This window comes from Theileria equi (assembly GCF_000342415.1).
Source record: "Theileria equi strain WA chromosome 2 map unlocalized gcontig_1105316255037, whole genome shotgun sequence".
NCBI lineage: Eukaryota > Apicomplexa > Aconoidasida > Piroplasmida > Theileriidae > Theileria > Theileria equi.
In genome coordinates, this window is record NW_004668230.1 from 1,831,403 (window position 1) to 1,846,484 (window position 15,082).

The following is a 15,082-nucleotide window of genomic DNA, read 5'->3' on the forward strand; positions in this document are numbered from 1 at the left end:
CAGTGTGCTACCAGTTGAACCTATACCATGTAATGCGATAAATATATAATCCACTGGATGGTTTTTAGGAAGTTCATGGTTCGGAACAAGCTTGGATTTCAGAATGTCCAACTGACGTTGTTGCCACTTGCCGAGAGAATCTGCTGTTAATTATGTACACATTGATATAAAACTTTATAAAATTGTGATATATATCTTATTTAGTACATCGCAATTATAAATCACTGTTTTATGGTCAAATAAGCAAATGTGTACGAATAATTATCCGCATAGGATTAAACAGTACCATTTTGATGATTCAAGCTTTGTGGATTTGATGGATCCACATGGGAATCCATGGAATTAAGTACAAAACAATTAGGTGGCCATGAATGGCTTAATTTGCCAAAACTACAACCGGCTTGGATGTATTTAATCCCCACAATGGATGGATATCTAGGAAATTAATTCCTACACATAGATATACATCTACACATTGAAGAAGTGAAAACAAAAAATTCTTTCGCATTTTTAAATTTGCAACTGATAATCATACATTCTTCTATTCACAAGGTAATTTCTGGAGCTCGTTTTATATCATGATAACAAATGTTAATGTAGAAAAAATGGCATTCAAACTTCCACCACTCCCATACGCCGTCAAGGATCTAGCACCTCATATTAGTGAGGAAACACTTTCCTTCCACTATTTGAAGCACCATGCTGGTTATGTCACCAAGTTGAATGGTAATGCATAACATTAAACAACTAATTTCATCATTTAGGTTTGGTAAAGGGAACTCCTTTGGAATCTAAAAGTGTTGAAGGTATTTTATAGAATTTATTCACCTATTTATATAGAACTTGTAAAGTCCGAGAATGGCGCTGTTTTTAACAATGCAGCTCAGGTTTGGAATCATGCCTTCTATTGGAATTCTATGGGCCCAAATTGCGGTGGTGAACCTGTTGGAACCATAAGAAAGTTGATCGAGGACAAGTTTGGATCCTTTGGCAAGTTCAAGGAGGACTTTTCGAGTCTTCTTGCCGGTCACTTTGGTTCAGGTTGGGGCTGGCTTGTTCTTAAAGATGATGGGACTGCTGACATTGTTCAAACACATGATGCAGGATCTCCATTGAGGTATGTTATCAGTAGAAAATATACGCTTATTCAGGGATAACCTAGGAAAACCACTTTTGGTTTGCGATGTTTGGGAACATGCCTATTATATTGATTATAGAAACGATAGGGCCGCATATATCAATGGTTTGTTCATGTGTGTAAATCATCAGCGACTTTCAGCCTGGTGGAATTTGGTCAATTGGGATTTCGCCAACAAGAATTTGGAATCCTCATTCACTTTATAAATAATCTTTTTGTCCTAGATTTATGTTATAAACTTTAGCATTTTGTGTTTGGTGCATCGATCAATCCATTGGGTGGTAGAATGGTCCTCATCCCGGAGGTGACTTGGATTCAAAATACTTAGTGTTTTAAGGATGGGATTTATGATAAATTTGTTTGCTGGTTGTTCCTTACCAGTCATTTCCAAATCAAAATACACATCTTTCCTACAACTGCGAATTTGTTGCGAATGTTGTTTAAATGGCCATAAAAACGATGTAATTTGGTCGAGAAATTTCATTACAACTAAAGGTTATCTGGAAGATTCCTCTAATCCTATAAAAACACGATCTGAAACTGGAAATCGATTGGAGAAACGTCATAAATTGAGCAAGAAAGTCAGAAAGACTATTATGTCGATTGAAAGGCTTTACAAACCTAGTACTAATACAGAAGTTTGTCCAAAACCCGAAATAACGGAAGATATTGATCTACCACCTGCTGACGAGGCAGACACAGCAATCTTGGAATCAGATGGTAATTATGAACATGTACAAAACTTAGTTAAAAAGATATATAAATCAGCAACAAGCCATGTGTATAACGATGCGTTGTGGAAAAGATATGTGCAACAATTACAAGTCATTATTCCTCTCTTGCGACCCTCGGATTTGTGTCTGGTCTTGTACTCGTTCGGGAAAATAAAGTAATGTTTCCATATAGTATCATTTTCTTTGTGCTAGGTTTAAGGATAAAAAGTTATTAAAGGTGCTATTTCCGCAAATAATACGCAATATGTCTAATTTTACATGCATGGGTAACACAACATATCAATACTCTAAAATTTAATTTAGGTCTATCACTGATCTTAAACTCCTTAAAATGCCTAGAAACACCAAACTACGATATCATTGATTTAGTAGCTAATCAGGTATGTCTATTATTGTTAAAATATACCTTAATAGATTTGTCTAAATATGGATAAGGCAAACATGCAAGACATTACTTTAATTGCAAACTCCCTATCATATTTTCACATATATCACCTGAGGTTTGGTAGAATATTTATAAATAGACTTTAAAGGTTTTGGAACAGTTTGAGTAGCTCCTTGTCACTGCGCCATCACCAAATAACACCTTTACAATCCTCGCTGCTAGTTGCAGCAATGGCGAAATTGGACATACGGTTTGTACAATCTCATGAGATGCAGGCTCTACAGGGTTCCATTTATTTTGGGTATATTGAAAAGTAAATTATATCCATCGGTTGATAAGAATGAGCTTCCAAGTAACCTTCTAACACTAGTTATGCACTCTTTTGCAAAATTGGAATTTGATGCCCGTAATTTTTATTCTTTATGTGTATCATCATTTGGAAATATATTACTGGAGGTTTGTTGTTAATAATCATTTATATCAGATTCAGAGACCAGAACAAGTTGATGGTCAATCTCACGTACTCTTCCTATATGCCTCCGTCTGTCTTTTAGAACCAGAACACCAAGTAAGAAATATTGTATATATTACTACCCTTTAGATTGTTGAAAACAGTTTGAGATATATTTCAACAAAATCGGAGTATCTGAACAACTATAAAACAATAAAGCTAAAGGCTGTTGTAGATTTTCTAGATTACAAATATCCAGGTTAGATACAATTCTGCTCTATACTGTTTCAGATTTCGTTAATAATCTTGACGAAAAACTGAAATCATTCATTAATACACTGAAATCTACAAAGACTAAAAAGGTAGATGAAATAGATATGATATTGTGCGACAGATTGAAAGAAAACTTTCTCGATGGGCCATTGAAGTCTCAAGATTATTGGAAAAGAGTGGAGTTAAACATAAAAGAAATGTACTCTTTGATTACATTTATGTTGACATATACATGAGGGATTTTAACGTTGCGATAAAATGCACAGGTATGACCATAATCATCAAAAAACCATTTCTAGGTCCATACAGTTACTATGCTAGCTCAACTCAGATGACAGCCATCGCTAAGGCCGAACATATGCTTCTTTCTCTGAAGGTATTTTCTTTAAAAATCTAATTTGAAATGTAACTAGGGTTTTAATGTATTTATTCTACCATATTACGAATGGAATTCTCTGAAGACTGAAGAAGATAAGATGAAGTACTTATCAAACTTTGGAAAGATTGCTGCTTCATCAATTTCAGCTGTTCCATGGAGTCCAAATGTACAATAGAGTAATATGTTTACAAAATATACCCTACACACTTGAGATATACTCTCAAATTTAACCTTTGCCCACACATTCAACAAATACATACATAATATAGTAGTATTAATATTGGATGTTCACCTTATATTCGGAATGAGTTCTAGAGTGTGCCTTCTGGCGCCCCGAAGCTTTCTATCCTATGCTTAGAACACATGGCAGCTTTAATTCAGGGAAACACGAGTATTTTTGATAATTAAAGGTTTTTATAAAAATTATTGCGATATGGACGATAAAAGCGCGAATATATCGTCTATAACGAACACTCTCTGCGTAGAAAGCAGGTTAGTCTATAATTTTGTGAAATTATCTCGGACAATCAACTATAGGCAAGAAGAAACGGATGAAAAATACTCGGATGTGCTTAATGAAGTCATTTTACATGGTGAATCTATTCCTGGGCTAAATAACATTCATATGAACTATCGGGAAGCATGGAAAATAGGAAGGCAAGGTTTGCAAATATAGTGGAAATATCTTTATCTAGGATGTTTGGGTACACGTAGGAGCTTTTGGGATCCAAGAATATTTACAATGACCTGGTATTTCATCTGTGATGGCACAGATCCTGGTATGTCTAATATTTGCAATATTCATTCTTAGTCAACTTTTTGGTACTTTATCCATATAAACGCAAATCTGGTACAAATTTGAAACCAATTGTAATAAGGTAATATTCTTAATGAATGAAACAATCCGGCTTTAGTGTATGGGAGCTTATTCATGGATACTGGATAGGAAATAAATGTAAAATATTTTACATTCCAGCAACACACGCCAAAAGCCGAGCAAATACTCTAATATTAGAAGGGCTATCCTCAGAGTTCTACCAAGCAATTTTAAAATGCATATAGTAGGTATCATCACATTAAATATAAATTATACAGTGAGTGTCAAAAGGTAATAGAGTCCACCCATTTAAGGCTTACAAATCTCATAGAAGAACCAAATTACAATGGGTCATCTCCATGTAAAATTGCTGCACCAAGGCAGCTCAAAAAGGTTCCAGTAGCGTACATTCCTCAGCGTGTCACCAAAGAAGATATTAAATGCAGCCCTCCAAATAAATTCACAAATCTTCAAAATCCACCATTCATGAAATCAGAGTAATCTCTTCTCAATCTTCCAAGTGTTACACAACTCTTTGGAGTATCATACAGCTCGGATGGTGGGTTTTTGAATGATGATAAGTATGAGTATATCTTCCGTTGGCTTTCTTTTCTATCGGCAGAACACTTATAATCAAAAAAAGCATAATCCACTTCATATTCCATCCTGAGTCGTTGTTGTGATTTTGGAGGGTATTTTTGCGGAAATTTTGTCGGATCTACATAATATACTACGCCATTTATGACCGTAGTCTCCTTTTGACTGAACTTTGAAGATTTCTCAAACTGAAATTCGGCCGTTCTGGAAGTTAATAGGCTTGGAAGAATTATGAAGAGAAAAAGTAAAAAAAGGGGGATGAGTTGACTAAGTGGACTTGTTTGTCCTCTGAAAATGTGTATATTAGCAATAACACTAACCTATTGTCATTCGCACGACGTGTGTAAACGAAGTTACGGTGCATACGATTATGATTAACATTCAATCCAAAAAATGCCTCGAACAATTGTTCAGGTGTGACAAATTGTTCTCGATGAGCCGTTTGAGTTTCTGGACCATCTTCGCCATACATATCGTAATGTTCACGGGATTTTGGGTTTGTTAAACACTGAAATGCGGTAGAGACCTTTTTAAATGCTTCAGACGCCAAATGCGATGGGTTTTTATCAGGATGTAATTTTAATGCCAACTATAAAAAATGAGTCCTAGATTATTAATTTCTTACCTTCTTATATGAACGCTTTATAGTATCTACAGAGTCTTCGCGAGCAACTAATAATACTTCATAATACGTTTTTGCGCTGAGAACTCGGCGACAGAGTTTATCATGTTCAGAAGGCGTTGTATCGGGATTATTTTGTGGACTTCTATCTGCTGTGTTTACATTTCCACTTGTACTTCTATTGGATGAATCTGGAAATAGAATATTATTTTACGCATCCATACCATGGGAATGATCTCTGTATTCGCGTGATTGCTCTGAATGGGATAACTTATTCAGGCATTCATCCAATAGATGTTTGAATTCCGGTGTAGGATACATAGAATTCGCCTTCTTAAGAAATTTAAGGGCCTAAATAGTGACATATTCCATATCTATCAAGTACCTTGGTATAATCTTGCCGGAGCATCGCGGTTTTCGCAACCTTGAAGCAAACATAGGCATCCTCACGATTAGCATCCATTTCTAGTTAATAATGGAAAAATAGTATTAACATTTCCACTTTAAGGGTGATATAACGTACATGTATCAGCTTTAACGGTGTTATTGTGGATATCAAGGTTAAGAACGAATATATTTGGCAATTATTCGTGTCAAAAAAGAATCTAAGAATAAATATGCGAAAAACAAGAGAAATGGGAACATCAACTAGTGACTGCTACAGCCAAAGATATGTGTAAAAAAGGACAATAACACCAAAAAAAGCATTCGACCACTTCATAAACTATAAACAATCATTGTTTAAGTTTTTATTAGTGAATTGTTGCAGAAATATCCCAAATGTTTAGACCTACTTGTCAAGTAGAATGTATCAATCGCCCTAGACTCCCAATACCTACTCCATTCATGTATCCCTTCTATCATAGTTTTGAACTTGTGTTCTTCCAGAAGTTTTGTACATCCTATCAAATTTGGATTAAAATATTGTATTCTTAACACATTGGGTTTTATAAGGATATACGTGAACTGCTCTTCATCCTTAACCTTTAAATGCTCCCAGAAGACTTTCTTAAGCACAAAGTACATGGATCCTGTCCCCTCAATACTAGGTTTGATACAATTAGATAATTTTCTTGATCCATATTGCCAATATCAAAATTTTTATAACATTCAGAACCTCCTACTAGCATTAGTAACAAAACTAAAAACATTGATCTTCTTTTCGAAGCCAAAAAACTAAAGATCTATTGGAAGCCGGATTTAGAATACAATTGTCTGGACCATAGGTAATGTCTATCAGCTTTAAGCAAAAATTGCAGATACTCATCTTGGGAAACCGGAGCAAGAATATCGCAAGACAGACTAACATTTATTGGAACTAAACATTGGTCCACTTCACTAACTCGTGGATGTGCGGATGCTGGTAAATGGTATTTCGAATGTACCATAAATCAACCAGACAAGAACTGGAAAACATTTAAAGTACGTGGCTGGGATGGAAATTATAAGGCAGTAGAGGACTTAATAGAGGTACATTTTGTCCTTTTGATAAAACCAAACTTTAGGATTTTCCTGATTTGAGAAATTCCTTGCAACCATCAGTTAGAATAGGTTTTGGTACGAGACTCGCTCGCCTCGAAAGCCCAATCGGAGATAATCCATTTGGATGTGCAATTTTGCAGGTTAGTTATTTACTTCAAGTTATAAAGTGTTAGGACTCTGGCGGAGTTATAAATGATGGCATTGTTAAGGAAAGTGAAATCTGTAGTGAACTAAATGTTGGTGATGTGATAGGGTGTGCTATATCACTCAAAGAACCAAAAACTATTCTTCCTGATCCACGTGGGAATGTTCACCTATGGCCATTTTTAAGAAAAGGTGCTGTTAAAATGAGTATAATCCATTTTTAGGACTCCTTACGGACGTGTCTAATCAAACCTCAATCAATGAGGCCAAAATATTAAATGAAGGATCCTTTTATCAGGTTTCCGTTAATGGAATATGGTCTAAAAATGTAATGGAAGATATATACTGTGTAGAGTACCATCCAGGAATCTCTACATTTATGGGTGGGTCTGCCACAATAAATTTGGGGCCTAATTTTGTTCATTCACCTCCGGATGAATCCTTCAGGTGAGATAGCAATCTAGGAAACCAAATCATATAGGAATGCTCTGGAAATGGGTAATTCTCGCTATCCTTGCAAAGAAGACCTGATAAAATTTTGGCTTTTGGGGGATACATCGGTATTATCTACAAACGCAATAATAGTGAGAGGATATACTGAAACAGCCAGTGGAATTTAACAATGTTAATATTTTATTTTCTCCTAGTTGCAGTATCTTTAGAATCCGAATCATCTGTAATATTGGTTGAGGGTGCAACCTCTTCAAGATTTTGTAAAGCTGGAGCTTCTCCGTCTTTTTTAGGTTCCCAATCATTTCTTGATGGATCGACTCTGTACTTCCATCGTTGGTAAATGTAACAAAAGAAGATTATATCATCTCTAAAACATGAGAGCCTGTGTAACCACGGCATTTCTATTAGAAACGATGCTACATCATCCACAAAAGTGTTTAGTGCCCTAAAGGAGTATATCAGTGTTGTATTGGTGCATACTTGTATATTAAAGCTCTCCATGGCAAGTGCTCTACGGATTGCAATTTGTAGTTGATATATAGCTGTGGAGTCATCATGATAAATCCTGTATATCGTTTGTTGATATTAAAGTGTACAAACCAAAAGTATAGACTGATCCAGCAGCCACAGAGATTATGTAAGAGTACCATGACTTGTGTTTTAGATAATACAAAGAATAAATAGCATATCCAACAATCTGTACCATTAGAATCGAAGGAAAAATACGTACGCAGGGAGTCATTGCTATCGACATGTATTTTATGGCTATTTCATCATATTCCTTTGTTTTAGATTCGACATAATTCTGAAAGGGAAGTTTTATAATTTTTTGAATATACCTTGGAACTCTCAAATCTTATGAATGGATAAGATAGACTCGTATGGATTTTCACAGCCTTTGTTACTTTCCATCCAGATGCACAAACACCAAGTGCAATTTCAAACAGAAGCAACCACGACTTCTCCTCACTATCGAAAATGTACAAGCCAATTATAATCTATAATTGGTTTTTTTGGAAAGAAAAACCTACGTCACAAATAAAATTTATGATTATAGATAAAGCTGAAAGGCCCTCCATAGAATCATTGTTTTTCCAGAATTGAATATCTGCAGATAATAATATGTCAAAACTTTTAACAAACCATTCTTTAGTGCGAATGCGGAAAAAAGTGTGTGCAACAAAATGAAGCACGCAGAAAAGATTAACATGTAGATGTTTGTTGTCATTAATGTACGTTTAAGCATATCAAACTCTTTATTTGATTGTCTACCAAAACGGTTTTTTGTCTCACCAGTATTTTTCATATGATTTGTTAGCAAATAATACATTGGACTACACGTCGAATAATTTATGGTAAGATCGAGCTCAACCTAAAACATTTACATATGCAGTAGTTTATTACATACTTCATTATCCGATTCTATGTGAACATAATGTTCGTTTAAAACCCAAAACTGAGACAAATTTAACAAAGGATCAAATACCCCTTGGTCAAAATGTTTTGTGTAATCGTCAAAATAGGGGTTACTTCCTGAATATACCTGATCCGACAAATCATAAACCAGATTAATATCCAAACGAGGAATCCAATGCTTAACTTCTTCCTTAATTATCTCTCCATCCTCATCCTCATTTCCCATAAGACTTATTCCGCTACTAGTTATATGTTTCATCTTCGTGAGAGGAAGGGTCTTAACAATATAATGGCCCTCAAAACCATCCTTGAAAGTACTTTTGTAAAATGGTACCTGTAAGTGCTACAAAATCTCTTAAATCACAAACCACTTTGATTTCATATGCTTTATGAGGGATTAAGAAGACAAAGATGTAAAGAGGTTCATCTTGATCATTATAAAATTTACTGTGTGCTTTATATGTTACTTTCGACTGATCAAACGGGTTATTCCTCTTATGTGTATACAATTGATTTTCTCTTGAAAATACAATCTTCCCAGAATTTTCAAGATTCTCAAAATCGAGTTTGTTATCATTTGTTACGCAGGCATAAATATCCTGAAAATATGGTATTGAGGTCAAATATAGAATACTTACAAACACATCATTATGAGATAACCAGTTTTTGAGAGTTACCGGTGGAAGTCCGGTGTATGGATCTACAGTTGTTCCTGGACCGCTAAAGTATGAATAAATCAACCGGAAAAGGACTAATTGGAAAAGCAGTCGAACAAACCAATCTAAAGTGTAATTTTTGTTTAAATTTATCGAAACATACTTCCTTGCTGTCTGGTAGGCGTCTGCTGAGCTGGCGCAGGTTCAGTAGTCATTTCAAAAAGACTAAATCCAGAATAATATCATTACCCACTTGTTTTTAGTCTTAATGTGTCCTAGGTAGTTTAAGAAGCGAGTAGAGATCCAATAGAAAATAGCTCCACTGATGTTATTCATGATCAGGTTGGGCCCCGAGGAAATGATACACATTTGAAATAAATTGATAAGTTGAGAATATGGCATTGACTAGTTCCAAGTTTCTAGAAGCTCAAAGTTTTGGGAAGAAAATCCTAAAATATTTGAACAATACTGGATCGCCTTTTCACTCTGTTAAGCAGATCATCAAGTACATGTCCGATCATAATGTACCAATTACACATCTAAAAGAGAGGTTTGACACTATTTCAAAGTAATGTTCATAAATTATGTTTAGTTCTCCTTGGAATCTGGAAAAAGGTAGATGTTATTGTCTAGCTAATGACAGTGGTACAATGATGGCGTTCAAAATTGGTATTTTCAACAAATATAATATACAACATATGACTTAAGGTAAAAACTTTAATCCAAGCAAGGGTGGACTTATACTTGTCGCTTCTCATACGGATTCTCCCTGTCTAAAACTGGATTTTAAATCTCATACAAGCTCTAAGGGATTCGATCAGGTTTACCCAAGCTTAAGCTTAACTCTGTTTCAGGTTAACGTATGCACATATGGTGGAGGATTATGGCATACATGGCTTGATAGGGAACTTGGCGTAGCAGGGAAGGTTGTCGTTCGCAGCAACAGTTGGTCTTTTGCTTTACAAATTGATAATTCTGTTTAGACCGTCTTGAGGAAAGGTTGATTCACGTGCGCAATCCACTGATAATAGTCCCGAATTTGGCAATACATTTACAAAGTTCTCAGGAACGTGAAGCACTAAAGTTGAATAAGGTACTGTTTTTTCTCACATTTAATTTTACGTAGCAAAATCACTTGAGGGGAATTATTAGCACTGAATGCGTACATAAACTGAATGCTGATGAAACGGAGCCTTTATTAAAATTCTTAGCCGGGTTAGTTTAAAATGTTTGTAACAAAAAATATTTAGAAAACTTAACTGCACTGTTGAAGATATTGTGGACATTGATTTGTGCTTAATGGAATCCACCGCCGCGACACTTTCCGGTGTTTATGAGGAATTTATAACAAGTGGGCGCTTAGATAATTTGGCCTCTTGCTTTGCATCAGTTGCCGGATTTTCCGATTTTATTCTGCATCCAGGTAATTTTCAGCATATTTAAACAATATTCGTCAGAAGGTAATGATGATTCTATTGTTGGTATAGTAGCATATAACTATGAGGAAATCGGTTCCACGTTGGAATATGGAGCTAACTCTGAAGTTACTTCAAATTGGTTGAACAAAATATTTTCGACACTTGGCTCCAAGTTACAGGAAACTAGCTCGAGGTCACTCTTGATTAGTGCTGATATGGCACATGGAGTTCATCCAAACTATCCTGAAAAGCATATTGATACTCATATGCCCTACTTTCACAAGGGTGTTGTTATAAAAAGAAACGTAAACGGTAGATATGCTACTGATATCAAATCCTCATCAATTATCAAAGCAGTTGCAGAAAAGGTGGATGTTCCTCTACAAGACTTCAGAACCGGAAATGATACTCCATGCGGTTCCACAATTGGACCATACCTATCGAGCAGATTGTGTATTCCTGTGGTAGACGTGGGAATTCCGCAACTTGCCATGCATTCTATTCGCGAAACCTGCAGTCTTGTTGATGTTTTCGATTTTTACTCCCTCTCAAAGGTTTATTTTCATTGCTTAAATATAAAAGGTTTATAGGCACTCTTTTCATCATCAAATATCATAGATTCTTATAATGGATATAATTAATTAAAATTCTATGAGTGGTTCATCTATAGAAATTCTACCACTGTCCACAGGTCGTTTCTTAAGCTTAAGCACGATTACAGAAGAAACTGGCTTATGATCACTTGAATAAAAGCGATCATGCCTAGTATAATACAGCGACCGTACATCATTTGTATCATAACCACTAGAGCGCCCACCATAAATAATGCGATCACACCTATAAGTATATGAAACTCATGTTGCAAAATATACCATGCAGGGGTCCTCTTGAATGTATAGAATTGTGTGCCAGTTTTGTATTTGTATGTAGGTTGGAAATCGATATCTGCTTCCTGCAGGTTTCGCAGGAAGTGTATGCCCATCATTTTCCCCATCCGGAACTCATCATATTCCAACATTCTTTGATATTCCATCCTTCTCATCAATTCTATAGTCTGAGATTTGTCCAATTGAACTTGGAAATTGAAATCCCCACCAATTATGAACAAATCTTGGTTAGAAAGGGAATTGTATTCTTTCTCTTGGAAAGAATTGTGAATAATATGCTGTAGGAGATCCATACGCCCTGTCTGAGGTGTTTTTCCTAAAAATTATTTTATGAAATGTTACTATACTCACCTGAATTTAAATGTACATTTATTAACGCTATTTTTTGTCCATATAGATTAAACTTAATCCCTATAGCCCCCTTGTTTCCAGCATTGCAATTAAGGCCCGTTTTAACATTTGTTACATCAATGTTGTAAATATGCTGTTTTAATGATTCTTTAGCATATACTACTAAATACAGACCAATCATGGAAACGGATTTTACTTTGGAGTAAGAACCATACATTGTGAGGATATTCGATATTTTATTGTTAAAAAGCAACTCTTTGGAATAATCCGTTTTGTTTATTACTACATTAACAGCTGTAAGCTCAACGAATTCTTGCAAGCAAAACATATAAATATCAGATTGTACACGTTTTGCACCAATCCAATCATGTAAATCATCATCCTCTGAGATATTATTACCACCAATATTCCAAGACCCGCACCAAATCTTTAATTCACTCTGGTTCACTTCTGTTGGTGGAGTGTAGATATTATCAAGATGGTTTTTCTTTGAATTTTGTGGATGTAACTGTTTATGGGTTCCAAGGATTATGTCAAAATATTCTTGCCTAGAGCAATCCTCAAAAATAGAGGTATATGCTCGATCAACCATGGTTTTTGCGAAATGTATAATGCTACCAAAATTAGTCCTTCCTTGTCTAACCTGCTCTGTAAGAATAGATGGAGTACCAGCATAATGAATACTTATAGAATCCCCGTGGGCACACCAAAGTTCTGTAAAATTCTGAAAAAGTGCATCCTCCTCCTGTTTATATGCCAAAAGGCCTAACTCCCCTTTAGGATCTATTATTTTTGTTAGCCATACCCATGCTATCATCCATTGCATACCATTTGTACGATCAAGAGAATCGAGACAATTAATCCTAAAAAGACCTCTCTGCAATATTAATTCCATCTTTTCACCAATATGGTCGGCCATAATGTGAGCTTTATATGATTCACTATCAAAATAAGTCATTTTTTCCATTAGTTGCGCCAAGTTATCAGATATGAACTTAATCAACACCGTGTTAATATGAGCCCACTTTGTTTGCGATGTATAATTAAAGTTTATAAGCTCTACACAATCACTGTTGTAAAGTTTTATTTGCTCAGTAAATGCGTCTGTAAGGATCTGCTCTGCTTCTTTTAATTCCAAAAGATTCACACAGCAGATTTTACTGGGTTCCTCACATAGTTTACGCAATATATCAATGTGGCGTTTAAATGCTTCCAAAGTGCATTCAGAAGATCTTGTTATAACTGGATGAGATGTAATTAGTTCTTGTTTCCAGAAAATTGGAACAGATCCTCTAACTTGCACGAAACTTTTCCATCCTTTGCCATCAACACGAACCCTAAGCTCACTCTCTGTGAAGTTGGCAGTATTACCATATTCGTCGATTCCTCTGGCATAAAAACGTGTTCCAGATCTTAAAATGCTTCTTCTGGCAATAAGTAAAAGTTCTACACGTGATCCATTTTCATAATTAATAGAGTATCCCACATATCCCTGAATTAATGGTGTAATCCAATGTTTTGGTAGATTATCAGCTAAAAAATGTGACCAATTGAAACCTTTATCCGCAATATCCCAGAGTGTAGAAGGGTTAATCTCATTTGTACTCAATAAATTGCTTTCAGTTAAATTAGCGACAAGTGAAATCTTTGGTATAGGTAAATACCCGCCCAATGCTAATCTCTGCAGCGAACGGGTTAAATCAGTATCAAAAGAAAAGTAGTAACCATTGGATAACAAACGCTCTAAACCCTGAAGTGACCGTGCTAAGTCAGGCTGGCCTTGCGTCGTGTTGTTTTCATAATCCTTAGTAGGAAGCTTTATGTTTGAAAACCAACTAGTTGCCGTATTTGCTTGACCAATCCTGCTCACAAAGTTGTCATTTTCACCAATAACTTGTGAAGAATTTGAAGAAAGTCTAATAAAATCCTCCGAAGAAGGATCTATCAAATCATGTTCCAATGACAAACACTTCACTGCCTTTACAGCATATATTTTGCTTGTATCTTTTCCATAACATGTAGCCTGATCTAAAAATACATCTGCAACCAATTCAGATTTTGTTACAAGCGCCAAACAGTATGACCCGGCAACTTGAAATATACCCAAAATGACATCCAAACTCAATTCATATAAAGGCAGCTCCTTTGTCATAGGTGTACTCGATTCTATCACCTGGCAAGTCGAACGGTCAATCCATAAACCTTTCAAGTTGGCTACAGTCTGTTCAAGCGATTCGTGGACTGCTATATAGTACCATGATTTGAACGCGGTTAAAACAAATGTGGTATCCATTTTGTAGAAGAAAATGTCATACAAGTGTCGCTTAGTGCCAAATCGACGATGAAAGAATTGCAGTAGCCTGAGAGTAACGAAGCAATAGCTGCTTATCTAGCAAATTGCAAACCTTACATCTAGGCGTCTATAAATTGAGTTTCATAGTCACACTGAGATCCAATGTTGATCCTATAATGTGCAAAATGTACTACTTCGCAATATGCGTTAGCATAGAAAACGTTTCACGGTGAGCAGAAGTAGTTGCTTAGATTAATTCATGATTACAACTCATATAGCAAACACAAGTTCATCTCCCTTGAAAAATAAAAAATAACCAATCAATATCTGGAGAACGCTGTTTCGTACACCACATCTCCTAGTTACCTGGTACACATTTGTTGTATATCACGGGAAAGGATACAGTACAATAATAGTTTATCTAATATTTAATAAATGCCTTATTTACACCCATTACCCTCTGGGAGATGAGCTAGATTTGCTAAACGGCTCACTATGATGTATATCACAGTCCTATCGGAGCTTCTAGAAGGTTCTTTTGTACATTTTCTTAACAATCCAGTAAGAATGCCACTTTATTAGCAGT

General features: G+C 35.5%; 10 protein-coding genes across 10 annotated transcripts; 7 read left to right on the plus strand and 3 right to left on the minus strand.

The window, feature by feature from the left end:
- The first annotated feature begins 454 nt into the window (after positions 1 to 454).
- BEWA_043090 (superoxide dismutase Fe, putative) lies at positions 455 to 1,365 on the plus strand. Its single transcript, XM_004833663.1, has 6 exons — positions 455 to 552; positions 601 to 726; positions 765 to 806; positions 841 to 1,117; positions 1,152 to 1,243; positions 1,280 to 1,365. Exons 2-6 carry the CDS (start codon positions 606 to 608, stop codon positions 1,342 to 1,344), a joined length of 597 nt encoding a protein of 198 aa, XP_004833720.1. The 5' UTR covers positions 455 to 552; positions 601 to 605; the 3' UTR covers positions 1,345 to 1,365.
- A 111-nt stretch (positions 1,366 to 1,476) lies between these two features.
- BEWA_043100 (hypothetical protein) lies at positions 1,477 to 2,031 on the plus strand (the record flags this gene model as incomplete). The annotated part of the gene is made up of 1 exon (XM_004833664.1): positions 1,477 to 2,031. The coding sequence occupies one exon, from the start codon at positions 1,477 to 1,479 to the stop codon at positions 2,029 to 2,031; it is 555 nt and encodes a 184-aa protein (XP_004833721.1).
- An 85-nt stretch (positions 2,032 to 2,116) lies between these two features.
- Positions 2,117 to 3,217, plus strand: BEWA_043110 (hypothetical protein; the record flags this gene model as incomplete). The annotated part of the gene is made up of 8 exons (XM_004833665.1): positions 2,117 to 2,138; positions 2,176 to 2,252; positions 2,287 to 2,372; positions 2,406 to 2,507; positions 2,533 to 2,713; positions 2,748 to 2,825; positions 2,859 to 2,967; positions 3,000 to 3,217. The coding sequence occupies 8 exons, from the start codon at positions 2,117 to 2,119 to the stop codon at positions 3,215 to 3,217; spliced, it is 873 nt and encodes a 290-aa protein (XP_004833722.1).
- A 32-nt stretch (positions 3,218 to 3,249) lies between these two features.
- On the plus strand, positions 3,250 to 3,535 carry BEWA_043120 (hypothetical protein; the record flags this gene model as incomplete). The annotated part of the gene is made up of 2 exons (XM_004833666.1): positions 3,250 to 3,357; positions 3,395 to 3,535. 2 exons carry the CDS (start codon positions 3,250 to 3,252, stop codon positions 3,533 to 3,535), a joined length of 249 nt encoding a protein of 82 aa, XP_004833723.1.
- Positions 3,536 to 3,793: 258 nt separating this feature from the next.
- Positions 3,794 to 4,242, plus strand: BEWA_043130 (hypothetical protein; the record flags this gene model as incomplete). The annotated part of the gene is made up of 4 exons (XM_004833667.1): positions 3,794 to 3,852; positions 3,898 to 4,022; positions 4,056 to 4,139; positions 4,172 to 4,242. 4 exons carry the CDS (start codon positions 3,794 to 3,796, stop codon positions 4,240 to 4,242), a joined length of 339 nt encoding a protein of 112 aa, XP_004833724.1.
- A 405-nt stretch (positions 4,243 to 4,647) lies between these two features.
- Positions 4,648 to 5,859, minus strand: BEWA_043140 (DnaJ domain containing protein; the record flags this gene model as incomplete). Its single annotated transcript, XM_004833668.1, has 5 exons — positions 4,648 to 5,062; positions 5,089 to 5,363; positions 5,400 to 5,587; positions 5,621 to 5,747; positions 5,782 to 5,859. The coding sequence occupies 5 exons, from the start codon at positions 5,857 to 5,859 to the stop codon at positions 4,648 to 4,650; spliced, it is 1,083 nt and encodes a 360-aa protein (XP_004833725.1).
- A 399-nt stretch (positions 5,860 to 6,258) lies between these two features.
- On the plus strand, positions 6,259 to 7,642 carry BEWA_043150 (conserved hypothetical protein; the record flags this gene model as incomplete). Its single annotated transcript, XM_004833669.1, has 7 exons — positions 6,259 to 6,445; positions 6,511 to 6,622; positions 6,656 to 6,866; positions 6,902 to 7,018; positions 7,052 to 7,214; positions 7,247 to 7,469; positions 7,504 to 7,642. The coding sequence occupies exons 1-7, from the start codon at positions 6,421 to 6,423 to the stop codon at positions 7,640 to 7,642; spliced, it is 990 nt and encodes a 329-aa protein (XP_004833726.1). The 5' UTR covers positions 6,259 to 6,420.
- A 13-nt stretch (positions 7,643 to 7,655) lies between these two features.
- Positions 7,656 to 9,762, minus strand: BEWA_043160 (conserved hypothetical protein; the record flags this gene model as incomplete). The annotated part of the gene is made up of 11 exons (XM_004833670.1): positions 7,656 to 7,920; positions 7,956 to 8,040; positions 8,076 to 8,172; positions 8,206 to 8,280; positions 8,315 to 8,473; positions 8,507 to 8,583; positions 8,619 to 8,841; positions 8,884 to 9,225; positions 9,260 to 9,490; positions 9,569 to 9,672; positions 9,711 to 9,762. The coding sequence occupies 11 exons, from the start codon at positions 9,760 to 9,762 to the stop codon at positions 7,656 to 7,658; spliced, it is 1,710 nt and encodes a 569-aa protein (XP_004833727.1).
- A 150-nt stretch (positions 9,763 to 9,912) lies between these two features.
- Positions 9,913 to 11,606, plus strand: BEWA_043170 (conserved hypothetical protein; the record flags this gene model as incomplete). The annotated part of the gene is made up of 9 exons (XM_004833671.1): positions 9,913 to 10,097; positions 10,140 to 10,216; positions 10,256 to 10,368; positions 10,402 to 10,492; positions 10,531 to 10,640; positions 10,674 to 10,762; positions 10,798 to 10,970; positions 11,005 to 11,519; positions 11,556 to 11,606. Exons 1-9 carry the CDS (start codon positions 9,943 to 9,945, stop codon positions 11,604 to 11,606), a joined length of 1,374 nt encoding a protein of 457 aa, XP_004833728.1. The 5' UTR covers positions 9,913 to 9,942.
- On the minus strand, positions 11,607 to 14,496 carry BEWA_043180 (conserved hypothetical protein; the record flags this gene model as incomplete). Its single annotated transcript, XM_004833672.1, has 3 exons — positions 11,607 to 11,802; positions 11,838 to 12,168; positions 12,204 to 14,496. 3 exons carry the CDS (start codon positions 14,494 to 14,496, stop codon positions 11,607 to 11,609), a joined length of 2,820 nt encoding a protein of 939 aa, XP_004833729.1.
- Between the last annotated feature and the right edge of the window lie 586 nt (positions 14,497 to 15,082).

Excerpts from the sequence above, each read along its gene's own strand:
- BEWA_043090 (XM_004833663.1), top strand. The coding sequence starts at position 606 with ATGGCATTCAAACTTCCACCACTCCCATACGCCGTCAAGGATCTAGCA. Across the intron at positions 727-764 it reads TTATGTCACCAAGTTGAATG|GTTTGGTAAAGGGAACTCCT; the intron begins GTAATGCATAAC and ends TTCATCATTTAG. Across the intron at positions 1,118-1,151 it reads GATGCAGGATCTCCATTGAG|GGATAACCTAGGAAAACCAC; the intron begins GTATGTTATCAG and ends ACGCTTATTCAG.